Genomic DNA, 26,889 nt, shown 5'->3' with positions numbered 1-26,889 from the left:
CATGAGCTCATAGGAAACGGCACTACTGGGAGGTGTGGCCTTGTTGGAGTGGGTGTGGCCTTGTTGGAGGAAGTGTGTCGCTGTGGGGTGGGCTTTGAGGTTTCCTATGCTCAGGATACCTCTCAATGTCTTAGACCATTTCTTGTTGCCTGCAAGATGTAGGCCTCTCAGTTACTCCTCCAGCCCCATAACTGCCTGCATGCAGCCATGTCCCACCATGACGACAATGGACTGAACCTCTGAACTGTAATTGAACCACCTCAATTAAATGCTTTTCTTTATAAGAGTTGCCCTGCAAATGGAAGGAACTAGGAAATATCATCCTAAGTGAGGTAACCCAAACCCAGAAGGACAAACATGGTATGTACTCACTCATAAGTAGACTCTAGATATAAAGCAAAGAACAATCAGACTGCAACCTACAGAATCAGGGAGGCTATATAGCAGGGGGACCCTGTAGCTAGAGTTTTCCTGCCTGGCCCACAGTCAGGACAAATCTTTGTCACCTGCCAGTCCCACAGCCACTCAGACCCAACCAAGTAAACACAGAGACTTATATTGCTTACAAACTGTATGGCCGTGGCAGGCTTCTTGCTAACTGTTCTTATATCTTAAATTAACCCATTTCTATTAATCTATAAGTTGCCACATGGCTCGTGGCTTACCGGTATCTTAACATGTTGCTTCTCATCACGGCGGCTGGCAGTGTCTTTCTGCCTCAGCCTTCCTGTTCCCAGAATTCTCTTCTCTGCTTGCCCTGCCTATACTTCCTGCCTGGCTACTGGCCAATCAGCATTTTATTTATAGAGTGATATCCACAGCAAGGACCCTAGGATGACTGTGGCTTATAATAAGTTTTGGTTTTACTCCATTACTGGGCAAGTCTCAATGAAACATTTCACAATAAGGATAAGAATTTATACTGTATCAAGCTGATAATAGAAAAATAAATAAGGGTTGGGAATTTAGCTCAGTGGTAGAGCGCTTGCCTAGCAAGTGCAAAGCCCTGGGTTTGATCCTCAGCTCAAAAAAAAAAAACCAAGAAAAAAAAAAGATTTGCCAGGCGGTGGTGGCGCATGCCTTTAATCCCAGCACTCAGGAGGCAGGCAGAGCCAAGTGGATCTCTGTGAGTTCAAGGCCAGCCTGGTCTCCAAAGCGAGTTCCAGGACAGGCGCAAAGCTACACAGAGAAACCCTATCTCGAAAAACAAATAAATAAATACATACATACATAAAATAAAAAAGAAAAATAAATAAATAAATAAATAAATAAAAAAGAGTTGCCCTGGTCATGGTGTCTCTTCACGGCAAAAGAGACCCTAACTAAGACAGCAGTTAAAAACATAAAATTCGCCAGGCGGTGGTGGCGCATGCCTTTAATTTCAGCACTTAGGAGGCAGAGCCAGGTGGATCTGTGAGTTCGAGGCCAGCCTGGTAAACAGAGTGAGATCTAGGACAGGCACCAAGGCATCAAAACTACGAGAAACTCTGCCTCAAAAAAAAAAAAACAAAAAAACAACCAAACAAAAAACCCCATAAAATTCAAAAGGTGGTTGGTTATTTTTATTTTGGAGGTGGGCAGTAAGAGAATGGAGAATAACAAGTGATTTAACAAAATATTTTACCATTAAAAAGGGAGGGGATAGTCACCGCTTAAACCTCTAAAATACATTTGATCTATGCACTGCTTACATGAAATATCATTGTTTTAAGGGTATATAGGTTGTGATGGTAAATACCTATAATCCCGGTACACAGGAGGCTGAATCAGAATGATCACTGGTTCAGGACCATCCTGGGCTGCATTGGGAGGTCCAATTCAGGTCACTGGGTCTGGCAGCAACTCCTTTTTCCCACTGAGTCATCTCATTGGCCCACAAACGCTTAGACGTTATTGTGAAGACCATGACAAGAGTGGATGCTACCTACTAATTGACTTTGGGAAACACTGCCTGCATGCAAACAGAATCTGTCCTCTGCTCTGCTCTAGCAACTGAGTAATAAAGAGAGGCAGGCAGCAGAAGTCGCCATTCTAATCCAGTGTGGGATTTGTCTTTTTGGACAAATCACAGATTAAGACAGCAGCAGGTACCAGGCTGTGAGCTTATTAAACAATAAACGTCATGTAGTAACTAGGTCTTAAAACATGCATGAACAAAAGTTTGTTGATCACTTGATTACCAAAATACTGCTTTATTTATCTTTGCTTGCCTTTTATTTTACTTTATGTGATGGATGGGTGTTCAACAGTGGCTGGCCTGGAACCTGCTATTACAGACCAAGCTGGCATCTAACTCACAGGGATCCACCTGCCTCTACCTCCTGCCTGCTGAGATTAAAGGCGTGTGCTATGCAGGGCTCTACTTAATGTATGTTTGAATTCTCTTTATACACTATTTCATGTAGCTCAGGGTGGCTTTAACTCATGCTGTAGCCCAGCAGGACCTTGAACTTGTGATTCTCCTGGCATAGCCTCCTGAATAGGTGGGATCATGGGCCTGCTGGCCTGGCTAAGAATCTATCTTTTTTTTTTTTTTTAATCATTTGTAGTGTAACTGTTCTCACAAATTCCAAGATTGCTAAGGATCATTTTTAGCTAATTTTGAGAAGGCTAACTTCAGACTGTATTTAGAGACACTTATCTTAATGAAAAGAGTAGACAACTTCTATGCAGATTTGCAAAACATTAAAATATATGTGTTATTTTCAGCTCACATGTTACTTGATGCTAATTATATGGTGAGAATAGAAGACACACGGGAGTTACTGGAAATACATTACAGGGTGACAGATACTTTGATTTTATTATCCTTATTTATTTATTTGATTGTTTTGTATTTTTGGCTAGCCCTAAAATATTTCCTTTTAAGAGATTTAGAGCCGGGTGGTGATGGCACACACCTTTAATCCCAGCACTCGGAAGGCAGAGGCAGGGGGATCTCTGTGAGTTCAAGGCCAGCCTGGGCTACAGAGTGAGATCCAGGACAGGCACCAAAACTACACAAACCCTGTCTCTAAAAACCAAAAAAAAAAAAAAAAAAAAAAGGAGAGAGAGAGATTTAGAAAGATGCTTCAGGGCATCTAAGGGCAGTATAACTCTACAGAAAACACTCAGCTGGAAGGTGTGTTGACCTATATCCATCTCAGTTAAAGTGAGCCTAGACAGTAAACAGTCACATTTCTGATTTAGTACTTTGAGTTTCTTAGATCAGGCAATTTTTTTTTCCCCCAGCAACTTTGAATGAGACCATGAAGGCCAGTCCATTTTGTCTCTCACACACACCTCTCTCTTGCGGCAAGGTCTCATGACACAGCCCTTGGATCCACAGGCCTCTGCTTCCCCAGTGCTGGGGTTAAAGGCCCCAGCCACCACACCCAGTCTCTATTTTGTCATCTTGATTTTGTTACAGTTTCTGACTCAATAACTTCCAAATAAGCAAACAACTTATTTTTGAATAAGGACAGTATTTAGGGCTGACAAGGTGGATCGGTGGGTAAAGGTGCTGGCCTTAGGGCCTGATGATCTGAATTCCATCCCCTGGAGCCTCTTGTGGGAGCCACATGGTAGAAGAAGAACCAACTCCCAAGGGATGTCCTCTGACTTCCACAGACGCTGAGGTGCACACAATGAGTAAATAAATAATTGCAAATGTAATCATAAAAAAGATGGGTTTTTAGAACCAAGTATTACCCGTAAAGTAGAAAAGTGAGCCTTTCCTCACCTCTTGTAGATCAGTGTTTGGTGTTGGTCTTCTGAATTAATGAGAAAAAATTTGAGCGTTCACGATACTGTCTTTAACAGAGACCAGAGTTGTGTTTTAAAATAAAATGATTAAATATATTTTTAGCAAGGGGCTGGAGTTGTGGTTGACTGAAACCTCTGGGCATAAGCAGCCATGCAAGTTTATTATGGGCAATAAGAACTATTGCTCTCAATTTCAGGAAGGCAACAACACCAGACGATAAAAATTTTTGTTTTGTTTTACCAGAAGGGAGGGAATCTACTTTTTTTTTTTTTTTTTTTTTTTTTTTTAAGTGCTAGGGCTGAACCTGCCAGAAGCACCCGTTTACATTTCTGTCTGACAAAGGAATGACAGGTCCTTTGCAAAAGTTGGTAACGATTCTATCAAACATTTCTCACACCCGCGAGGTTTAAATTATTAGCATTATTTTTTCAAACCAGAGCTAAAGCCGACCAGGAGGATATGAGAACAGAATCGCCACTCAAGGGACATCTGTTAATGACACCACACGTCCTGCCCCTCGTCTTACAGAATGTAGCTGCGACCTGGATTTCCTAGGAGGTGCTGGGTGGCCGACATTTTCCCGTGGCCGGGGTTTCACACGTTGCAGATCCGAGTGGAGAGTCAATGGCTGGGCGGAATGCCAGGTAGCCCTTTCCCGACCCATTAATAAACGGAGCAGTGAGAACGGACGGAGTAACCCGAATCCGCTCCGGCCCGGAACGCGGGGGCCCGGCCCGGCCCGGCGGCGGCACGCTGACGCGCAGCTCACCCGGAGCCGCGCGACCTGAGGACGCCGCCCGCCAGCGGAGAGCGCCACCCGGCTTCCGCCCGGGCCGTCCCCGGCTCCGCCGGCCTCTGCGGCAGGGCCGCGGAAACCCCGTAGGAGCCGGGCGGCCGAGGAGCGCGGCGCGCGGTCGCGCTGCTGCAATATTCTTCCGCCGACCGCAAAGAGTCCCAGCGGCGCTGCCCGACTCCTGCACCTCCAGGGCCCGCTCTCACACCCCGGGATAATGAAATGTGGGTTTCGGTCATCGACCCCCGTAGGGTTTCACCGGCGGTAACGACCCCGAGCGGCGCAATTTTCTGCGGCCCCCGAAGAGAGGGAAGGAAATTCCTCCGCGAGAAACGGGTTCCGGCCGCGAGCCTATAAAAAACGGGCGGCGCCGTGCGGCTGTCTTTTCAGTCGGGCGCTGAGCGGGTTTTCGGATCATGTCTGGTGGCTCCGCGGATTACAACAGGTACGGCGCTCCCGGGGCGGCCGGCGGCCGGTGGTGAAGGTCGCGGGCCCCCGCAGTTGAGGTGGGTGGCTTTCTTGCGGCCCCCACTGCAGGAATGCGGGCTTTCTCTTGGGGGCACACACACAGCCCTCCCTTGTGTCCTTCGAGAAGCTTCCATGATGGTAGCGGTCGGGGTGGTGGGGAGACGGGACGGACACGAGGACGGAGTGTGAAGGATGTCCTTGCTTAGGGAGACATTGTGACATCTGGGCCGCTGCCCCTCCCCGGGCGGGACGTGGCAATGGCAAGCAAAGCCGTGGCGCAGCCCGCTTAGGGCAGGGGCCGCCGGGTCCCGACTTCATGGGCGGCGGGTGGCGCGAGCTGGGGCTGCTAGGGTTCTGTGGAGGTGGGAGATTGGACGGCCGGGGGGACGAGGACACCGGCCCGCAAACGGCGCCGGCGAACCGTTGGCATGGTCCTGGCTGGGCCTCGGCGGCGTCAATCACGCCGGCTTGCGCAGAGTTAGGGGCGGAGCTCGGCGCCCGCAGCACTCGCGAGAGCGGCTTTTCCCAGACGGGAGTGCTTGGTCCGAGGGCCGTGAGTCAAGGGGCTTCTGCACTTTTTAACGGCATTCTCAGCCCTTGGGGCAAAGGGGAGGGTGTCTACCCGCAGTGCCACCTTGCTAGGGCACTGTTAGTAAGACTGCACGTGCGTGCAGGGTAAAGGAGGCACCGGGTGGGAAGGGCAATCCGTGTAAAGGCTCGGAAGGGGTAAGTTGTCTAACTGCAGTGTTCTTGCCAGCAGAGAACATGGCGGCCCAGAGGGAATGGACCCCGATGGTGTTATCGAGGTAAGAAATGCTGGTGGACGTTCAAGGCTTGGGAAGGTGGAGCGTTTTGGTTTTTTTTTTTTTAACCTCTTACTCATCGTTTTGTTATTAACTTACAGAGCAACTGGAATGAAATCGTTGATAACTTTGATGATATGAATTTAAAGGAGTCTCTTCTTCGAGGCATCTATGCTTATGGTTTTGAGAAGCCATCAGCTATTCAGCAGAGAGCTATTATTCCTTGTATTAAAGGTAAAACCCACTGACACTTAGAGTAAATGTGTTCTGCATATATATGTGGACCATAAAGGGAAAGTAACCTTTGGGGAAGTAGTAGCACCTGTTTGTATTCCTTAAGTGAAATGATGGCAATCATCTTTCGGGACTGACCTGAAATGAAGAAATCACTCTTGCTGATCACTTACTTGGACATAACTTATGTTCCAACTGGAATACATGGTGTATAGTAGACGTGACAATTTGATGTGGGATCGGTAAATATGTATCCTACTTTTTTTAGGGTATGATGTGATTGCTCAAGCTCAGTCAGGTACTGGCAAGACAGCCACATTTGCTATTTCCATCCTGCAACAGTTGGAGATTGAGTTCAAGGAGACCCAAGCACTAGTATTGGCCCCCACCAGAGAACTGGCTCAACAGGTATTGATAGTGTAGTTCAAAAACTGCTTGCGTGTTGCATAGGTTTCAGGTTTCACAACTGTGAAGAATTTAATATTAAAACGTATGAATTTTCCTAGTAACTATCAGAGCCTCCTTTTTAATTATCCATGCATGCAGGGAGTTTTGTTAAAAGCTAAGCAGGATCTGGGTATTACATAGTTATGCCTTGTAGGGTTGTACTTCTTCAGTTGAGAACTCGTAGGTTTCTCAAAGGGTGGATTATATCTGTACCCATTTTAAAACTTGCAATCCAGTTGTGCAACATGAAAACTGCAGTGACATGTTAAACATTTGACTGTCTCAGTAGTTTGTGATGCATCTGTTGCATGCTCTGTTTCAAAGCACTGCTCTATTGGCTTTGAAGTAGCAGTTCCTAATAAAGCTGGAAGCTTTATTCAGGTCAAAATTACAATGCACAGTGCATTGTGGGAGGAAAATTACCAACATTTGCCCTTATAGAATATATTTCAGTCTGTTCACTACACAGTGAAGAGTGTAGAATTTTTTTTCTACTTTCCCAAATGGTGTTTCAGGCAACAGGTTTCCCAGTTCTACAAGACAGGAGGGAGCAATAAGAAGTTACTTGAAGTTTCATTGTGCTATGCATGCATTAGAGCTGTTGGCAGTCAAGATAGTTTAATTTTATGCCTTGGAGCTTAAGTCTTATACCTTAACAGTTTTATAGGATGATAATTAAGATTTTTGGCTTTTAGATCCAAAAGGTAATTTTGGCTCTCGGGGATTATATGGGAGCAACTTGTCATGCCTGCATTGGAGGAACAAATGTTCGAAATGAAATGCAGAAGTTGCAGGCTGAAGCCCCTCATATTGTTGTTGGTACACCAGGGAGAGTGTTTGATATGCTAAACAGAAGATACCTTTGTAAGTATTGTTTCTTAAAGAACCTTTAATTGTCAAAAATGGCTACGAGAACTTTGAGATGCAGTATGACTTTCTTATTAACAGCTCCAAAATGGATCAAAATGTTCGTTTTGGATGAAGCAGATGAAATGTTGAGCCGAGGGTTTAAGGATCAAATCTATGAGATTTTCCAAAAATTAAATACAAGCATTCAGGTAAGGTTTATTCCTACACATTTGGGTTTGGTTTCATGCAGGTACAGTTACAATAAAACTGAAGTGTTCTATTGTCGTTCCCCCTGCTGAAAGTATTTGATACATTACTATCTCTGCCTGGCTCTACCATAGTAAGGCAGAGACGCTTGGTTTCAAACATTTTCTCCCCTCCAGTATTAGCTGAAAGTTCTCAATACATAGTTAAAAACAACCATTTCTCTTTTAAAGGTTGTGTTGCTTTCTGCCACAATGCCAACTGATGTGTTGGAAGTGACCAAAAAATTCATGAGAGATCCAATTCGAATTCTGGTGAAGAAGGAAGAATTGACTCTGGAAGGAATCAAACAGTTTTATATTAATGTTGAACGAGAGGTAATTGGTCTCATTGTTAAAAATATAAAAGATTTTTCTTCTACCTTCTTGTATAAGCACTGTGCTAAAATTGCAGAAACTAGGATTATATCTTGGTTTTTGTAATAATGCTAGCAGAGTACACACAAGAAGAAAAGTAACTGCACTGGATCCCAAAGACAGGGGTGGACCTCTTTCTTAATGTCCAGTGTCCTTTGTCTTAAGATTTGGTGCAATAATTCTTTAGACTAGCAGTTTTCAATATGGGTGGGTTGCAACACCCCTTTTGAGGTTCTGTCAGATAACTACATATCAGATACTTAGGATTCATAAGAGCAGCAAAATTAGTTATGAAGTTAGCAACTATAATTTTATGGTTAGGGGTAACCACAACATGAGCTGTATTAAAGGAGCTTTGAGAACCACTGATTTAGACAGAACATTTTTTTTAAAAAGGAAAGTTTGACTTATCTTTTTTTACATTAGGAGTGGAAGTTGGACACTCTTTGTGACTTGTATGAGACATTGACTATCACACAAGCAGTTATTTTTCTCAATACAAGACGCAAGGTGGATTGGCTCACAGAGAAAATGCACGCCAGGGACTTCACAGTTTCTGCTCTGGTAAGAGTTGGGTTGAATTTGCATCAAATTCAATTATATCCACTAAGCAGGATTTAACTACAATATGGCTGTTAAGTGCTGTGTTGTCGTTCCCCCTGCTCAAATCAATATTGTTTCTTAACTATACCTGTCTGCTCTACACCTGTAGCAGCCAGGGACGCTTGGTCTCATACATAGTAGAACTTAACTCTACCTTACTAGAAATTCTTAAGTGTTGTTACATTTGCAGCATGGTGACATGGACCAGAAGGAAAGAGATGTCATCATGAGGGAATTCCGATCAGGGTCAAGCCGTGTTCTCATCACTACTGACTTGTTGGTAAGTCGAACTTTTTTTTTTTAAGATTACCAAAAGCTAGATTTGTGGGAAGGTTTTTTTAAATAACCTTAACCAACTTGGGCTATTTGGCAGAATGAGTAAGACCACACTCCACAGTGAGCTATACCACTTCGTATAGTTCATTACTATCTTGTGGCCTACACTGAATTTTGGGATGTCCAGCTTTTTTTAATTGGGGTATTGAAAAGCCTTGTTTTTATTTCAGGCTCGTGGGATTGATGTGCAACAAGTGTCCTTGGTTATAAACTATGATCTACCTACCAATCGTGAAAACTATATTCACAGGTGAGAGGAAAGCATCTCTAAATACTTGTTATTTGAGAAGTAAATTCAAACATTTTCCTACAGTGTTGTGTGTGTATACAAGGTAATGGCAATTCAGGGAATAGATTCCAGTAAAAAGGCAGTAATTTATACCAAGGTCTGATTAAAATCGGATTTGGGAAGATTGGTCAAAAGAACAAAGTGGGAAAACTTGTAATGTGGCCAAGGTTGTGTACATACATGCAGATTAGGTTGCTTTAGATTTTTTTTGGTCTTAGCTTATGTTTGAGCCTTATCTTGTAGTGATTTTCCTTGTGTTCATGTGCTTTTTCTTGGTGATTGTTTCTATATAGTTGGGATTTTCTTGGTGTCGCTGGTAGCATTTTGAGTGATTCCCTGGTTTAGTTATAGTGGCTTTTATCCCTAAATAAATTGAATTGTACTTTGTTATATGATGTAAAAAAAGACTTTTTAAAAAATACAGGAGTCGATAGCGGCAGTTGATGACGAGATGGCGCTCAGAAACGGCGTTGACGTAATTTAGGACGTGGAATCATAAGCGAAACAGCACACTGTTTGAATAAAGAGCGAGTCGGTATTTATATTTGATTTTCTTTTGTCATGATTATTTGATATTTTAAGTTGTTCCAGCCCAAGGCATTTTGTTATGTTAGCATTTCTGATAGGGAGCATTAGGTGGTTTGTATTGTCTGGTACTTGGTAGGTAGAGGTGTTTTTGGAGGTAACACGTTTGAATAATTTTTGAGTATATAACGTGTAAAAATGCTGAGCAAAAAGCAGTGATAAGTTTGGGCTACCATACCAAATACTTGTTTTCCCACTGGAAAAAAGTAAGTTTTAGAAAATAGTTAACCTTGCAGCATTTGTATTTACAGTTTACAGTTCCAGAAGTGCGTCGAAATGGATTTTATAACTGTTTTCTTTTATCCCTGGTGTTCACATCTGTCCCAGGCTGACAACTGCTCCTGGCTGGCCCACTTTGGTATGGGCTTTAATTTCACCCCAAACACAATACTGTCATCTGCTTTATTATAATGCTCAAGGCGCCTATCTCATTTTGCAGCCAGACAAGCCTTGAATTCTTTTGGCACTAACTGCAAAGGAAGATGGTTTCCCCTACCTCTGGATATTGTTTTTAGCAGCTAGTGCTCCACTTAGAAGCACGAACTATAACCATAAGTAAACAGCAGCTGATGGTTAACAAGTGGATCGTCATATTCAGTAGTTCTAAATAATACTAAAGCAACTTTCTGACTGCTGGTTTCTTTTTCTTACACAGAATTGGCAGAGGGGGTCGATTTGGGAGGAAAGGTGTGGCTATAAACTTTGTTACTGAAGAAGACAAGAGGATTCTTCGTGACATTGAGACTTTCTACAATACTACAGTGGAGGAAATGCCCATGAATGTGGCTGACCTTATTTAATTCCTGGGATGAGATAGTTTGAATGCAGTGCTCGCTGTTGCTGACTAGGCGATCACAACGTGCATTGTGCTTCTTTGAGAATATTTGAATCTTGTCTCAATGCTCATAACGGATCACAAATACAGATTCTGATAGCAAAGCGACTTTAGTCCTGAGCTCTTGTGAGGAAAGGCATTGGCTTTATCCTCTTTAGAGTTAGACTGTTGGGGTGGGTATAAAGATGGGGTCTGTAAAATCTTTTTTTCTTAGAAATTCATTTACTAGTTATGTAGAAATGGTTGTATTAGATGTTCTCTATCATTTAATAATATACTTGTGGACTAAAAGATATAAGTGCTGTATAAAATCAGCCAATTATGTAAAACTAGCATATTTGCCTTTATTGTGTTTGTCATTAGCCTGATTAGAAAGGCCTTTAAAAGTGATCTTTCTTTTTTAGAAGAATTTGAATGCATTTTGTTGGTATTGTATTTATTCAATAAAGTATTTAATTAGTGCTAAGTGTGAACTGGACCCTGTTGCTAAGCCTCAGCAAGCAATCATCCTAGGTAGGGTTAAACCCCCAGTAAAATTGCCATATTGCACATGTCTTAATGAAGTTTGAATGTTAAATAAATTGTATATTCACTTTATAGGTTTTTTGTCATTTATTTGTTATCAAAAAGTCGTAACAGACAAGTTATTGTCAGAGTTCCTGTCTTCAACAGTTCTGAGTCAGCTGCTGCATCACAGTTGCACAAAGGCTCATCAACTGCAGGTGTTCATCCGCACCATCTGCTAAACATTTATCCACTTCCTGTAAAGGGAAATGGGAAAGTTAAGTCGGGCACATAAAGCATGGATGGTCTACAAATGTTTATGTGCAGTACTTACAGCAAGTTTTTCTGTAATAATGGACTTCTGTTTATCAGAAAGATTGTCATTTTCTACAACCACATCATGAAGTTGATTAACAAGCTGAATAGCTGCATGTCCTTCATCTATTAGGTCCTACAACAGAAGTGGTTTTAGATAGTGGTCTTTCTAAAAGTAAGTAAATTTGGGGTGTTTTGAGACAGGGTTTCTCTGTAGCTTTGTGTCTTTCTTTCCTGGAACTAACTGTAGCCCAGGCTGGCCTTGAACTCAGAGATCTGCCTGCCTCTGCCTCCTGAGTGCTGGGATTAAAGGTGAATACCACCACTGCCCAGCCTCGGAAAATGGTTTTAAATTAACATTACCTTTACCACAGCTTCTAGTTTGTCAAAAGAGCCACTGTGACATGCAGTGAGTATTCCATCAATGGTTATAGCTGGTATTACCTGAATAGACATTAAAAGAGTCAGGACAAGGCTAGCTTGAAGAGGGCTGTTGTAGCCAGAAGAGTTGCCAAGATAAAACAAGGCTCACCCCAGCAATGTCTGTGATTACATCTTCCATGACTTCCTTCCCACCTGTTAGTCGAGTAGCACTTTGAAGAAATGTAATGGCTTTCCGGAGATCTCCCTCTGATACTTTAACAAGATAAGCTATTCCCTGGAAAGGAGAAAATTGGGCAGACCAGATGTCTTACCCAGTAAAGGTGCCTGACAAACACACACAGGAACCCATAGTGTATTAAGTAGTACACCTCTGACCTATTACACTAACAAAGGCTAAAGAAGCTCCGTACCCACACCCCCATTTGGGGGGAAGTTTTCAGTCTTGTAGCTGGGTTTGTGGAGATTGTTGGTTCTGAAAGGAATCAAGTGAATGGCCACTTTGTACTAAGTTCTGTCAAAGGATAAGGGCATTACATAGTTTACACTTTTATTAGGGTACTAATGTGTGGGATTGTGTTTCAGTTTGTTCACTTAGCTCAAATATGCCTGAAAAACATCGAATTACAGCAATGATCATTAGTTCTCAGAAACTCTTACGATGTATATTTTTATAAAAGAAGTATTTTAAAACCAACTATAACCATTATAATTAGTACTACTTACCTCATGGCTAATTTTGACATTTTCCTTTTCAGCAATATCCAGTAATCGCTTCTGCTGAATTTCATCTGACAGAGGCTTGAAGCGGAACTTTGAACATCTAGAAGTGAGGGGTTCAATTATTCTGGAAAAGATTAAAAACCAACCATGATATATTTCAGAGTAGCACAGGGTGAGACTTTGGATGTTCTCACTACAAGTCCAAAGTGAAAGATGAGTCAGTGACTGATCCAATTATTACACACGTGTGCATATAGACGTTATCTGGTGCACCACAAATATATACGCTACTACATGTCATTTTAAAAAGACTGCTTAGCACCTGCCTTCAGGATGTATACATACCGACTGACATAGTTACAGATGAGGCAGAATCTGGTTGTCTTAGACTCTTTTTCCATGGTACGTCTTAAAGCTGCCTGAGCAGCTGAGGTCATAGAATCTGCTTCATCCAGAATTACAATCTTAAAGGGAGGACATGGCTTCCCACTAAATCAGAAACACAAGAGTTGAACACTGACAAGTATCTTTGCTGAGATACAATACACAGTTCACCCACTTTTATCTTTCAGTATATGTAACCTGTACCTTGGAAACTAACTCAGCTTATTACAGTGTGTGTATAATGTGTATGTGTAGTGCATACGTGTCGCAGCACTCACGTAGAGATAATAGGGTAACTGGAGTTGGTTCTCTCCACCATTACAAGGGTTCTGCAGAATAACTCGGGTTGTCAGGCTTACATGGCAAGTACTTTTCCCTCTGAATCATCTCTAAGCCTATATTGTTTAATTTAACAAGTAAAACATTACTGTTCGCGTGCTTTAGGGTTATTAAAAGTTATTTAACTTCCTTTCATACTCCTACAACAGTTAATAGGCATCCTGGGGCGGTGGTGGCACACACCTTTAATCCCAGCACTGGGAGGCATAGCCAGGCAGATCTCTGAGTTCAAGGCCAGCCTGGTCTCCAAAGCGAGTTTCCAAGAAAGGCGCAAAGCTACACAGAGAAACCCTGTCTTGAAAAAAATAAAAAAACCAAAAACAAAAAAAAAAACCTGGGCAGTGGTGGCGCACGCCTTTAATCCCGGCACTTGGGAGGCAGAGCCAGGCTGACCTCTGTGAGTTCGAGGCCAGCCTGGGCTACCAAGTGAGCTCCAGGAAAGGCGCAAAGCTATGCAGAGAAACCCTGTCTCAAAAAAACAAAAATAAAAAAACAAATGAATAGGCATCCTGGACAAACAGATGACTTACGTCCTAGACAGGTCAGAATTTCAGCTACAGTAGTAGCTCAGAAATGTCTAAGATCTTTGCCCATTTTGTAGTTGTATTTTTAATTGAGTTTTAAAACTATATATTCTGGACATAAGTCCTTTTCTAGGTATGACTTGTAAACATTCCATTTTATTTTCTGTACATTGATTTTGCTTTGTTTTGTTTTTGGCTTTTACTGTTCACTTAGTTGGTCCAGGATCATTTCATGCTATTCAGGAAATGACTAGAACCATTCTAATGCTTCTCAGCCTTCATGCTGCCATGCTGTTACTGGTGTAATGCCACCGCACAGGGCTCTGGCTGACACCAATGCCTTCCATGTAACAACAGAGAGGAAGGGGCCATGACTTGACTACCCATCCCAGGGAGGAGTGGCAGAAGCAGCTGCAGCATCGGTTTAGGGGAGGGATTAGGCTCTCATAGCAAGGCCACATGCTGAGGGAGAACCAGTCTGCAGTAGCATTAGGACCTTGCAGGGCCTGGCTGTGTCAAGAGCAGGGAACCTAAGCTGCTGCCCGCCCTTCCCATTCACTTCCCACTCTCCCATTCACTCTAGGTGTAAGCACTTGCCACTGCCAACTCAGAATGTACTTGTTATAACATGGTATCTGAGACGGAAAGACTGTGAAATCTGATCTTATCAAAACACTACAAACGAAATCACATGGTCAGACTGAATAATTGTGTTAAACAGGGTTTGTTGTCTTAGAAAGATACCAGGGGGACTTACCTTCATAACTTCCAATTATCCCAAGCAAATGCCTGAATGGAGGCCAAATTCAAACCACAGCCTACATTTAAAGCAAATATAATGAATTGTATTATGGGGGGGGGGGGGTGTAAGTTACTTACTCTGAACGACTTCCTGACACAGTTAACTGAGCAAAGTTTTTCACTTTCTCTCGGACTACTTGTATCCCACGTTCATCAGATGCATTTAACTCAAGAACCCTTAATCGAAAGAGTTCAGGCCTGTTTCAAAATGAAAAGCATTATGAAACATCAAACAGCACTAAGTAGCCCAGGTACTAATTCAGCTGTTGTAACTCCGGAGTTTAGAACCCACCCAGTGAGCAAGACAACCGAAGGCAGAGCCACACACATGGTCTTTCTTTGCAGAGCTAGTCAGTTAACATTTTGGTTAAAAACGTTAGAGACCAGGCATGGTGGCCAACACCTTTAATCCCAGAATTTGGGAGGAAAAGGCAAACAAATCTGGGGTCTCTGTAAGTTCAAGGCCAGCCTAGTCTATTAGAGTGAGATCCTGTCTTTAAAACAAAAACAAAACCCAAAACAAAAATATATACAAACATTTAATTTCTCAGTTTTGTGCAACAAGTATCTACTTTCTACTAAAACCATAGTAACATATTCCTTAGGTAGTTTATTTTTCAATTGTTAGATATCTATTGAGTTTTAAATGTTATAATTTAGCACGTTTGAATTATCACCATACAATAGCTTGCTATAAAGAAAATCACTGGATTAAAACATGAATGAAGGCTGTCTGTGGCAAGGGATCAGACTCAGGGCCTATACCTCAAGCCTAAAGGTGGACTTTTTAAAAAATAATTTTTTCAGCCGGGCGGTGGTGGCGCACGCCTTTAATCCCAGCACTGGGAGGCAGAGCCAGGCAGATCTCTGTGAGTTTGAGGCCAGCCTGGGCTACCAAGTGAGTCCAGGAAAGTCGCAAAGCCACACAGAGAAAAACCCTGTCTAGAAAAACAAAAAACAAAAAAAATTTTTTTTTTCAACATATTTCCATTGATTGTTTTGGAATTTCACACAATGCACCCTATCACATCTGCTTCTCAGTCTTTCTTTCAGGTCCACCTGACCACAAAGTAGAAAAAGATACAACACACCAACTCCAATTTGTGTTGCCCATATACTCATTAGAGCATGGTTAAACCCCAGTGGCCTGCTCCTTAAAAATGGAGTGAGCCCCAGACACCGCCTGCTAGAAGCCAACAACTAGGAAGAGCTATTTATTTCCTGTCTAGACTGTTTCTTGTTTTTTGGAATGGGAGTCGGAGAGGTTGTTGCAGAAGCCTTCAGTGTCTCTCATTGTCAACTTCGAGACTGCAGTCATCAAATAACACTACAAAATAAGCTTTCTTGTCCATAAAAGATGGATTCTCATAGCCAGGCTTGATTAGAACTATACAGCCCAGAGTGGCTCAAACTTCCAGTTAGTTCTTGTTTCCACTTTTTAGTAGAGGATTCATAAGCATCTACCATCACACCTGGCATTTGTTGTTTTTGGAGGCAGGATTTCTTTGTGTGACAGCTCTGGCTGTCCTGGAACTTGCATTGTAGACTAGGCTGGCCTTGAACTCACAGAGAACTGAGTGCTGGGATCAAAGGCATGCGCCATCACTCTTGGCTGGTATATAAAATGAATATTTAAAGTAATATATGCCACTATAGAGATCTGAGAAATAAAAATAAAATTATGCTCCAAAAAACTATTGTTCTCTCTAGTATTTTCTCTACAGACAAATGCACACATGCACTGTTTTTTTTTTTTTTTTTTTTTTTTTTTTTGGAAACAGGGTCTTGCTGTGAAGTCTTGAGTTCGAGTTTAATTCCCAGCAACCACATGGTGGCTCACAATCATCTGTAATGAGACCTGGTGCCCTCTTCTGGCCTGCGGGCATACATGCAGGCAGAACACTGTATACACAAATCTTTATTTATTTATTTATTTATTTATTTATTTATTTATTATGTATACAGTGTTCTGCTTACATGCATGCTTGCAGGCCAGAAGAGGGCACCAGATCTCATTATGGATGGTTATGAGCCACAATATGGTTGCTGGGAATTGAACTCATGACCTCTGGAAGAACAGCCAGTGCTCTTAACCACTGAGCCATCTCCCCAGCCCATGTATACACAAATCTTTAAAAAAATTCTTTAAAATTATGTGTGCTTTTGTGTGTGTGTTTACATACACTCAAGTGCAGGTGCCCATGGAGGACAGAGGCATGGGATAAGCTGGAGTTACAGCATGGTTGCTGGGAATTCAACTTGGGTTCTCCAGAAGATCAGAAAACCCTCTTAACCCCTAAGTCATCTCTTCAACCCCTAGTGAAGAGTCTTAACCACTGAGTCATCTCTCAAACCTTTTTTTCTTCTTATTTTATTTTTATTTATACATGTTTCTATGTGAGTGTATGCCATGTGTATTCGGATACCCTCAGAGGCAAGAAAAAGGTGTCTGATCCCCAGGAGCTGGAGTTACAGGCATTTGTGACTCACCGGATGTGGGTGCTGGAAACCAAACTCTGCTCCTCTGGAAGATCAGAAGCTCTCCTAACCCTTAAGCCACTTCTTCAGCCCCTTGTACATAGTCTTTAAAAAGAAACTGACCAACTGTGGCGGTTTGAATAAGAATGGACCCCAAAGTCTCATTTATTTGAACGCATAGTCATCAAAGAGTGGCACAATTAGCAAAGAATTAGGAGGTGTGGCCTTGTTGGAGGAAGTGTGTCATTGGGGTGGGCTCTGAGGTTTCCAAAGAGCCCATGCCAGGCCTAGGCTCTCTCTGTCTCTGCCTAAGGATGTAGTTCTCAGCTCCTTCTCCAGCAGCGTGCTTGCCTGTGTGCTGCCATGCTTTCCACCATGATAATGAACTAAACCTCTGAAAAACTGTAAACAAGCCCCAATTAAATGCTTTATGAGAGTTGTCATGGTCATAGTGTCTCTTCACATCAATAGAATGGTGACTAAGACCTCAACCAATTTCAACTTACCCAAAGAGTTCTCTAGCTGCTGCCAAAATTGTGGATGTTTTGCCAGTTCCGGGTGGCCCATAGAATAAGAGATTAGGAAGCTGCAGAAATTAAATTTTAATTCTATAGATTATAAACAGATGAGACTGACAACACCCAAATGTTTGTGGAATGGTGTGATGACTTTCATAAGACTACATATAGCTAAAGATTTTTTTGATATAAGTGGTATCACAGTATCTAAAATTCTAAATACGCCTTTGAACTTGCTATGTAATTGTAGATGACCCTGAACTCCTGACCCTCCTGTCTCCACTCAGAATTTCAGGCCACTCTACCCTGATAATGCATTAAGTTCTAATTCAGGTAGGAGAATTCTGAAGATAAGAAAGTAGGTGGGAGTTTAACTTTTGCCAACATTGTCCTTCCTGTTCATTTGTACTTTACCCAAATCAGGTGTCACCCTGGGTGCTACTTAAAAGCTTTCATTGGCTTCATACTCCACTCGCAAAACAGTAAGAAAACCTCAAGCACTTATAATGACTTCCAATAAGAAAGAACTTTCTCCTCTCTATATACTCTCCCTCTGTGCATGCTCTGTCTCTGCATCTCTTTGGCTTTCTCTCTAGGAATGGCGCAAAGCTACACAGAGAAATCCTATCTCAAAAACAAAACAAAAAACTACTACCTTAACAACACACAGTTTAGACAAAACTATGAGACCCTATTTTTCAAATCAAAATCAAAACACCTTATGTGATGATTAATATTAACAGGTCCTGGTTCCACAAACTCCTGGGCTTGTCCTTGAGGAATAAATCTAGGAACTGTTTCCTCAGGGTCAGCCCAGAAGACACACAGGTCCATGCAATGGTGGTTCAGGCAGACCAGACTACATGTTATACTGGAAGCAGAGCTTAGCATCATCACCTACATGGTACTAGTACATTGTACTAGTTTTACAGACACGAAGGATATAAGAATAAAGCATAATGTTTATGCCAAGGTTCAGAAAGGCTGCTGAGGTCACTGCATGAAGCAGTCTATGAAAGTGAGGCAGAAGTTGCAATAGAGACCCCAGGATTTAGGAGAACTAAGATTGTGGGATGTCTGCCGAGGAGCTGGACCAAGACAGACACTATGTGTGCTGTAGGTGGCAGAGCTGGAGGGATGGGGCTACCTAAGTTCTTGTTTAGAGCCTCAAGTGTAAGACTTGATGTCTGTCCTGCTGGGTTTAGGATATGCTTTGGTCTCCTCTTCTGTGCTATGCCTCCTTCCTCCTTTCTTGGGAAAGGGATGTTCACTCTGCAATTGTATATTAAAATTATGTAACTTGGCTTTGATTGTAAAGGACTCACAGCTTAGGGAGTCTCAGAAGAGCCTCTGCTCTTATGCTTTTAAACAGTTTTAGAAATGCTGAAAACTGAGAATTTTTGAAATTGTTTTGAACACATTTTGCATTATGATCCAGCCATCAGCCTATGGGGACAAGAGTTAGAACATCATAGCTTAAAAGTTGTATGTTTGGATGTCAAGTTGACAAGGGCTCTCCTACATCTCCGACTTGGGATTGTAAACTTGTAAACTGATTGTAAACTTGACATACTCTAGATTTACTGAGAAGATAAGCCTCGGAGCACTCGAGAGTCAGGGGTTAAGCACTAGCATTCATCTCTATGCTTCTTGATCATAAATGCAGTGGGACCAGCCAATTCCAGTTCCATGCTTCCCTAGCCTGTACTGTGAGACAGCATAAATTCTAAGCTGTTTAAGTCAGGGATCTTGTCATGCAATGTGCAAATTAATTAGCATACCTCCCCAGGTTCCATAATTGTTAAGGTTATTTTGATATTTGATATTTTTATTTTTGATATTTGTTATTTTGATATGTACATGGCTCTATTTGTAATGACTAACCAAGGTAACTGTAACACATCTCAATTCTTTAAGACAAGAGTAAAATTATTCTTTTAAAATGTTTTTAATTCACATTTATTAGTTATACATTAAATAATGTGTGTGTGTGTGTATCATATTTTTACCCACATTACCCTCTCTCTCTTTTGTCTTTTGAGACAGGGTTTCACCGTGTAGCCCTCGCTGTCCTGGATCTCACTTTGTAGACCAGGCTGGTCTCAAACTCAGAGATTCCCCTGCACTTGCCTCCCAAGTGCTGGGATTAAGGTGTGTATCACCACTGCTTGGCTACCTTCTCTTAATATTACCCATTTTTTTTTTTTTTTTTTTTTGAGGGCACCAGATCTCATTACAGATGGTTGGGAGCCACCATGTAGTTGCTGGGAATTGAACTCAGGACCTTTGGAAGAGCAAGCAGTGCTCTTAACCTCTGAGCCATCTCTCCAGCCCCCAATATTACCCATTTTTATACTATAGAAATTGATCTCCGAGGAAAAAAACAACAAACAAACAAAAAACAGAAAAACTACTGCAGTTCAATTTTAAAATATTTTAAAGAAAGGACTTTTTTTTTTTTTTTTTTTTGGTTTTTCGAGACAGGGTTTCTCTGTGTAGCTTTGCGCCTTTCCTGGAGCTCGCTTTGGAGACCAGGCTGGCCTCGAACTCACAGAGATCCGCCTGCCTCTGCCTCCCGAGTGCTGGGATTAAAGGCGTGCACCACCACCGCCCGGCTCAAAGAAAGGACTTTAACTCTTTAGTGTAAAAAAAAAAAATCACATTATAAATTTAGTCAGAAATGAAGTGTAAAATATTCAACAAGACCTGCAGCACTGGAGATCAAACCTAAGGCTATACCTAGTACATGCTATTTAAAAATCTGCCAGTGAACACCCCTACCCTTTTCTTTATTTTGTATTTTGAGGCAGAGTTGGCTTAGATGGCCAGACTGGCCTTGAATTTAGAATTCTCCTGCCTCAATTCCCTGAGTAGCCAAGATTATACTTACACTTGTAGGCCCAGCTAAGTAAGAATAGGTCAACAAATGTTATACTAGGAGATAGACTTACATTTGTCTAGAAATGTTAGTATTTAGATTTTATAATCTGTTACTAGCCAATTAACATTGTATACTATTCTAGCATCAAAAGTCAAATGGGTATTTGGATCAAATCAAAATGAATACTGGAAAGGGTTTTAAAGTTTTTTTCTCAACGTGTACTATATTACAAGCTGAGCATTCCTAATTGGAAATCCCAAATCCAGAATATTTTGAACATTAGTGTGATGCCACAAGTTCATGGTTACTCTGAACACATTGTTTTCTACTGTATGGTAAGGGAATGTTAAACTTACTAAGTACTGATATGTGAATATAGAAAATAATAACTTATTGGTTGTACCCAAATTAAGAATCAGTGATGAGCCAGGTGTGGTGGTACACACCTTTAATCTCAGCACTTGAGACAGAGGCAGGGGGATCTCATGAGTTTAAGGCCAGGCTGGACTACATACTGAGTTCCAGGATAGTCAGAGCTACATAGAGAGAGAGACTCTGTCACAAAAAGGAAAACAAACAAACAAAAGAAGTGGGAAAAAAGTCAACAATGATGTGATACCAATCCACCAACTGCCTACATGGGTGGGTAAAATATTTACAATTTTGTTTTTGATTGTATGAAAATCTCAATTCATGAAATGTCATTGTATAACATTCAGGGCATGGGCATAGCTATGCGGCATAACTGAATTCTGTGTTGACTTACGAGTCTCATTTCAAATACACTTAGTTTGGGTTTTAAGTGATTCCCAAAGGCCCACGTACTAAGGCTCTGTCATCAGCCTGTGGTATGAATGGTTAAGGAAACTTCTCAACTGTAAGCCAAAACAAACTTCCCTTTTAAGTTGTTTATATCAGATATTTTGTTAAAAGATGTAAAGTTGCCTAATCCAACAAATATTCCAAAATCTGAAAAAACAAAACAACAAAGAAAAAAAACACAATCCAAAATCCAAAACATGTTTGGTTCCACTCACTGGGAAAGTGATATTCCCTAACCTTTACTATAACTTTAGAAATGAACAATGGCAGGCCAAACCAAATATCTAAGGCAGCCAGGTTTAGGAGACAGAACTGAAGAATGAAGCAAAACTGATTTCCTATGCTCACCTCAGGTTCCTTTTCTGCACTGAGCTCATGAGGCATGGGGACACCTCTTCAAATACCATTTAAAACTGCTTACTCAGCTAGGTGTTCTGGCACACACCTGCAATCACATCATTTGGGAGACAGAAACAGGAGGATCTGAAATATGAGGGTATCTCAGCTATGCTGAGAGTTCAGGCTAGCTTAGAGTACATAAAACCCAGTCTCAAAAAACTAAACCAAACAAACCTTTTAACTCTTCAAATGGGCTTATGTTGACTCTAATGATTTAAAAAACAAGTTACCTAAACATGGCAGGAAATGTACTCTATTTTTTTAATAAAGCTACGATAAAAAATTATGCAGTCACACATATACACGTTTCAGACAGGGTCTCACTGCGGCTGTCCTGGAATGTACTATATGTAGACTAGAGTGGCCTGTGCCTCTGGAGTGTTGGAATTAAAGGCACATGCCACCACACCCAGCCAACTATACCTATTTTAAAATGGATTCTTCTATAACACATATTTGTAATTACTTGTAACATGTTTAGACCTATCTGATTTACTTGTTTAGTCTCTTTCCTCTCCAAAATAAAAGCTCATGGAGAAAGGGCCCTAATCTATCTTCTTCAGTGATCTTTGTTGTTGTTTTTCCAGACAGTTTCTCTGTGTAGCCATGGCTGTCCTGGAACTCACTCTGTAGACCAGGCTGGCCTCAAACTCACAGAGATTCCCGCCCCCCACGCCACCCCCAATGCTGGGATTAAAGGTGTATGCTACCACCACCAGCTTTATTCAGTGATCCTTACTTAAATACTACTAAGAATGCTACATAGACGATGATTATTGTTTTATAAATAGTATCAAGACTTATAGCATATATTTAAGGTTATATTTATGGATAAAAGGTTAAAATAAAGGAAAAAGTGAATAAATTCTAACTTCCCAATGCCATCAAACACCATCTACTTACATCAGCTCCTTCTAAAGACTTTTTAAGCACTGCAACCACTTCTTCCTGGAAAGCAACTTCATCCACACACTTTGGACGACTGAAGGGTAGAGGGAAGGAAGGTTATTTAGCATATGTGATAGCTGTAGAATAATCAAGTGTTCCTTCTGCTAAAACACCAATGATAGCTCTTACATATTAGTTATGAAATTGGAAGTAGGCAGAACCTTCATTTGTATTTACCTTAAGCAAATACATACTACTGGATGCAATTATTTTTGCTTCTACCTGTACTGCATGCATAAAATATTAAGCATAGGAATTTAAAGTGAACCAAGTGTGTAGGCTCACCTCTTTGATCCTAGCAACGGGGAGGCAGAGGTAGGAGGATCTCTGCGTTTGAAACCAACCTGGTCTACATAGTGTATTCCAGGACAGTCAGGGCTACAGTCAGACCTTGTCTTAAAGAAAGAAGAAAAAAGAAAGCGAACACTGGTCTACAAAATGGCCTCTCTAACAATTGGGCAACTACTTTGCTTAAAACAAATAAACAATCACACACACACTCTCTCTCAGCTAAGACATTAAATGGTTAGTACCATTTTTTCTAACACCCAACTACAACAAAATAAAGGAGATCTTTTTTGTTTTGTTGGAGACCGTTTTGCTCTGTTTTGTCCTGGTTGTCCTGGAACTCACTCTGTAGACCAGGGTAGCCTTGATTGACCTCAGATATCTGCCTGCCTCTGCCTTTTATCGTAAGTCATTTATTAGTAAAATTAGTAAGTCATTTTTTATATTGTGAGACAAGGTCTCACTCTGTGGCTCCGGCTATCTTGGAACTCACTATCTGTACTACAGATATCCGCCGGACTCTGCCTTTCCAGTACTCTGACTAAAGGTGTGAACCACTGCATCCAGCCACTAGTTAGTAATTACTATGACAAACTTGTTCTCCCAAATTCTATGACTGAGGTTTCTGCTTAGTAAATTAATGAAACATTCTTTTAAGAAAGTTTTATGAGGGGCTGGAGAGATGGCTCAGAGGTTAAGAGCACTGACTGCTCTTCCAGAGGTCCTGAATTCAATTCCCAGCAACCACATGGTGGCTCACAACCATCTGTAATGAGATCTGGTGCCCTCTTCTGTATACATAATAAATAAATAAATCTAAAAAAAAAAAAGAAAAAAGAAAGTTTATGGGGCTACAGAGATGGCTCAGTGGTTAAGAGCACCTGCTGCTCTGCCAGAGGACCTGGGTTCAATTCCCAGTGCCCACACAGTAGTTTATAACCATCTCTAACTGTAGTCCTATAGGCTCTGATACCCTTTTCCGGCCTCTATGTGCACCAGGTAAACACATGGTGCACCGGCATACACTGCAGGCCAAGCACTCATACATGTAATCTAAAACAATTCAAACTTATTTGTTTGTGTGTGTGTGTGTGTGTGTGTGTGTGTGTGTGTGTGTGTGTGTGTGAGAGAGAGAGAGAGAGAGAGAGAGAGAGAGAGAGAGAGAGAGAGAGAGATAGGTATACAGATGATGTAAGGGAACAACTTTCAGGAGTCATTTCTCTCCTTCTACTGTGGTGTTCAGGGATCACACTTATGTTGTCAGGTTTATACAGCAAGTGTTTTTCTCCACTGACTGAGCCTTTTCACTGGCCCCAAAATTCTTCGACCCACATTTTTATAATTAGTCAGGTTAACACTGGGCAAGAATCACTGTGTGTGCTCTAAGTCAGAGTCTCATCCAAACACCTGCAAGGATTAGACAGGTAACAATGAAAACGATGAACAGCAGCTACACGGTGATGATGTAAGGCCTTCTCCAAAGGAGAAGCAGCACAGTCTGACTGTCCTGTAAGAACTTGTATCCACAACTGTCTGATACAACTGTCCTCTAGCCCCCAAGTCTGTATTTCTTCACATTTATTGTTGGGGAAGGAGGATGCATGCTATCCATAGCAAGCATGCCTTGAGTCACACGTGGAAGTCAGGACAGCTTTTGGGAGTTAGGTTCTCACCTTCTATCACGTGTATTCCAATATCAAACTGAAAATGGAGAAGCTGAAAATAGAGATCCCTCTCTTCTTCCCCATATATTTTTAAATTAAAAAAAAAAAATCCATTTTGGGGGCTGGTAAGACAGCTCGGGAGGCAAAGGCACTCATTGCCAAGTCTGATGAACCCAAGTTTGATGCCTGGAACACACGCTAAATTAAAAAAAAAAAAATCTAGATTGTTATAAGCACTGGCTTTGTGGGGAGGGAACATGGGAAAAGTTGGGGCAAGGGAGGGATGGGAATGATGTAGATGTACTCATAGTTAAATTTCTCAAAAAAAAAGAAAAAAAGCCTAAATCAAGAAAACAGCCTTGTTTGGCTTGTAAATAACCTGAAAACCCTTGGTAATCACAGAGGTTATATCTAAGCTAATGGTTACGATTACGTCTAGTATCACTTAGCTGATGACAATTTAGTGCTACTTCAAACCTCCTTTTTTAATGCTAAAAAACAAAACAAAACAACCCCAACAATTTCCAGTATATAATAAAAGGGGGACAGATTCTAGATTTCAGTATAACTACTGTGTATAGCCAGCTCACAGAAACGTTTTCCTCATTTCTGTATTTAAGACCCTAAAACTGCACTTTATGAAAAATCTTAGCTCATTTATAAAATAACAGAGTTAAACTCAGCTACTCTATCAGTCCAAGGATCCATGACTTTTATAATTGAGTAATTCCCCCCCCCCCACTCAAAGGTAGCATCTAAATAAGGCAATTCCCCCTTACATTAAAAAAAAAAAAAAAAAAAAAAAGTGGACTAGCACTGGTTAGAGAGGAAACTTATTAGTTATTTCAACAAAAGTGTGAGTAATTCTTACTATTTTTCCACCCAAGGAACCGGTTTGGTTTTCTTGGTTTCTCCACTGCTTCCTGCACTGGCAGATACTGCCCGGTCCTTGGTGAACTGAGGTTTGGTACTGCCAGATGTGCCTTTTAGAAATGCCTGCATGGTTTCTTCTCCTGGGTATAAGACAAAAGAAAAAGAAACCATTATGCGCAAGTTCCCTGGGAAAGGGCACCTAAGCTATTGCAAAGGCATTCAACCATTACTCAATAAAGTGCATCACCTCATGACCTAGGATGCTCTGAATGCACTCAGGGTCACAGGGTCTTAAGAGGGGCCAAAGTCCTTGAAGAACCTATAGGTAAGGAATTCTGAGACACATATAAACAGTTGACCAATATCTCTTCCTGGGCCTTGAGCGCAGCTGTACTGGCAAAGCCAATGCAGGTCTTCAGAGACTCGCGGGCGGGGAGGGGGAAGGTGGGACCTTGCTATGTGGGCAACAGCTACTGTTCCGATAAACTCGTATCAAAACGAGAAAATGTTAAGTTTTATACAAAAACTATTTACTGATACATAAACACACTTAGGGGGCTATTTTCAGGGGCTTCAAAAACCACCACCCCTCCGCTATCACCGGCTTCTCTGACATCGCCCAGCATCGATGGCAACGTGGATTTTTTTTGTTTTGTTTTGTTTTGTTTTTTCCTTTCCCCACTGCTATACCGTCGGGGCTTAGACGTGCCCGGCTCCACAACATTCGGCAAACGCTTTACCAAATGAAATGTGAAGACGGGGCTAAAGGCGAGTCCATAGAGTCAACGAGAGCAAACGCGTGGCTCTGGGGCCGGGCACACAGGTTCTTCACTCATGCGCGGGGAAACAGCGCGCGGTCGCTGGACTGAGGCCAGTCTCCGGTCGCTGCCCCCCGCCGCGGGCTGCCGACGACAATGCCGCCCGAGCCGCGGTTTGCAGCGACCACTGCGGAGGTGGAGGACTCAGCCCGGACCCCGCCAAACCCGGACCCAGGCCGAGAACAGCCAGAACCGACACTTACAAGGCGCCGCCGTCGCCCCCCCGGAGCCGCGGTTCCCGCCACAGAACGGCGGCGCAAGGCACGGCGGGAGCGCGCGGCACCCGAAACGTCACTTCCGGCGCGCGAGTCCCCGGGACGCGCGCCTCTTTGGTTAGGCTTGGGGAGGCCCCGCGCTCCCGGCTCCGGGCGGCGGGGGTCCCGCTGAGGTCCCCTGGGCAGACTCCTGTCCCCTGGGCAGACTCCGCCGCGCTCGGGTCACTCGGGGTGCGGCGGGGCATGGCGCGACCGCAGACCCGGCATGCTCCGCGGGGAAGGGCTCGAAGGGCCCGGCCCAGCGCCGCGCTAGCATCTGCTTTAAGCAAGCGGCTTGGGGTTGCTGCCACCGTCGCCCCAAAGGTCTGGGCCAGGAGGCTGTCCCCCGACCTTTCACCGGAAGGAGG

General features: G+C 42.3%; 2 protein-coding genes and 5 non-coding genes across 15 annotated transcripts; 6 read left to right on the top strand and 1 right to left on the bottom strand.

Moving 5' to 3' along the window:
* The first annotated feature begins 4,631 nt into the window (after positions 1-4,631).
* Positions 4,632-11,204, top strand: Eif4a2 (eukaryotic translation initiation factor 4A2). Of its 7 annotated transcripts, none has more exons than XR_005092549.1 (12): positions 4,632-4,983; positions 5,767-5,812; positions 5,911-6,043; positions 6,312-6,451; positions 7,186-7,354; positions 7,439-7,548; positions 7,777-7,920; positions 8,386-8,523; positions 8,753-8,842; positions 9,069-9,148; positions 9,612-9,718; positions 10,428-11,204. XR_005092549.1 is itself a non-coding variant. In XM_028875207.1 (11 exons), the coding sequence occupies exons 1-11, from the start codon at positions 4,955-4,957 to the stop codon at positions 10,570-10,572; spliced, it is 1,224 nt and encodes a 407-aa protein (XP_028731040.1). In that variant the 5' UTR covers positions 4,632-4,954; the 3' UTR covers positions 10,573-11,204. The 7 variants fall into 7 exon arrangements, 3 of the variants coding, with proteins under 3 accessions (XP_028731040.1, XP_028731039.1, XP_028731041.1); XR_003735118.1 differs by having other exon boundaries at positions 9,612-9,722; XR_003735117.1 differs by having other exon boundaries at positions 4,879-4,983; positions 5,764-5,812; positions 9,612-9,722; positions 10,428-10,545.
* Positions 6,147-6,214, top strand: LOC114697132. The gene has a single exon (XR_003735123.1). It is a non-coding gene; the product is annotated as a small nucleolar RNA SNORD2 (small nucleolar RNA).
* Positions 7,584-7,708, top strand: LOC114697135. The gene has a single exon (XR_003735126.1). It is a non-coding gene; the product is annotated as a small nucleolar RNA SNORA63 (small nucleolar RNA).
* Positions 7,963-8,140, top strand: LOC114697131. The gene has a single exon (XR_003735122.1). It is a non-coding gene; the product is annotated as a small nucleolar RNA SNORA81 (small nucleolar RNA).
* Positions 8,568-8,698, top strand: LOC114697134. Its single transcript, XR_003735125.1, has one exon. It is a non-coding gene; the product is annotated as a small nucleolar RNA SNORA63 (small nucleolar RNA).
* LOC114697136 lies at positions 8,869-9,007 on the top strand. The gene has a single exon (XR_003735127.1). It is a non-coding gene; the product is annotated as a small nucleolar RNA SNORA4 (small nucleolar RNA).
* On the bottom strand, positions 11,201-26,579 carry Rfc4 (replication factor C subunit 4). Of its 3 annotated transcripts, none has more exons than XM_028875209.2 (11): positions 26,471-26,579; positions 25,448-25,589; positions 22,580-22,658; positions 17,563-17,642; positions 14,657-14,776; positions 12,876-13,019; positions 12,534-12,654; positions 11,959-12,084; positions 11,790-11,870; positions 11,446-11,562; positions 11,201-11,368 (listed from the first exon to the last, which is right to left on the bottom strand). In XM_028875209.2, exons 2-11 carry the CDS (start codon positions 25,576-25,578, stop codon positions 11,273-11,275), a joined length of 1,095 nt encoding a protein of 364 aa, XP_028731042.1. In that variant the 5' UTR covers positions 25,579-25,589; positions 26,471-26,579; the 3' UTR covers positions 11,201-11,272. The 3 variants fall into 3 exon arrangements, with proteins under 3 accessions (XP_028731042.1, XP_037065722.1, XP_037065723.1); XM_037209827.1 differs by lacking the exon at positions 26,471-26,579 and adding an exon at positions 26,190-26,367; XM_037209828.1 differs by lacking the exons at positions 22,580-22,658; positions 25,448-25,589; positions 26,471-26,579 and adding an exon at positions 21,626-21,722.
* Positions 26,580-26,889: the final 310 nt, after the last annotated feature.

The sequence above is a fragment of the Peromyscus leucopus genome, chromosome 12, assembly GCF_004664715.2.
Source record: "Peromyscus leucopus breed LL Stock chromosome 12, UCI_PerLeu_2.1, whole genome shotgun sequence".
NCBI lineage: Eukaryota > Metazoa > Chordata > Mammalia > Rodentia > Cricetidae > Peromyscus > Peromyscus leucopus.
Note: the sequence above shows the minus strand (reverse complement) of the source record. Positions and strands in the feature narration are given on the sequence as shown.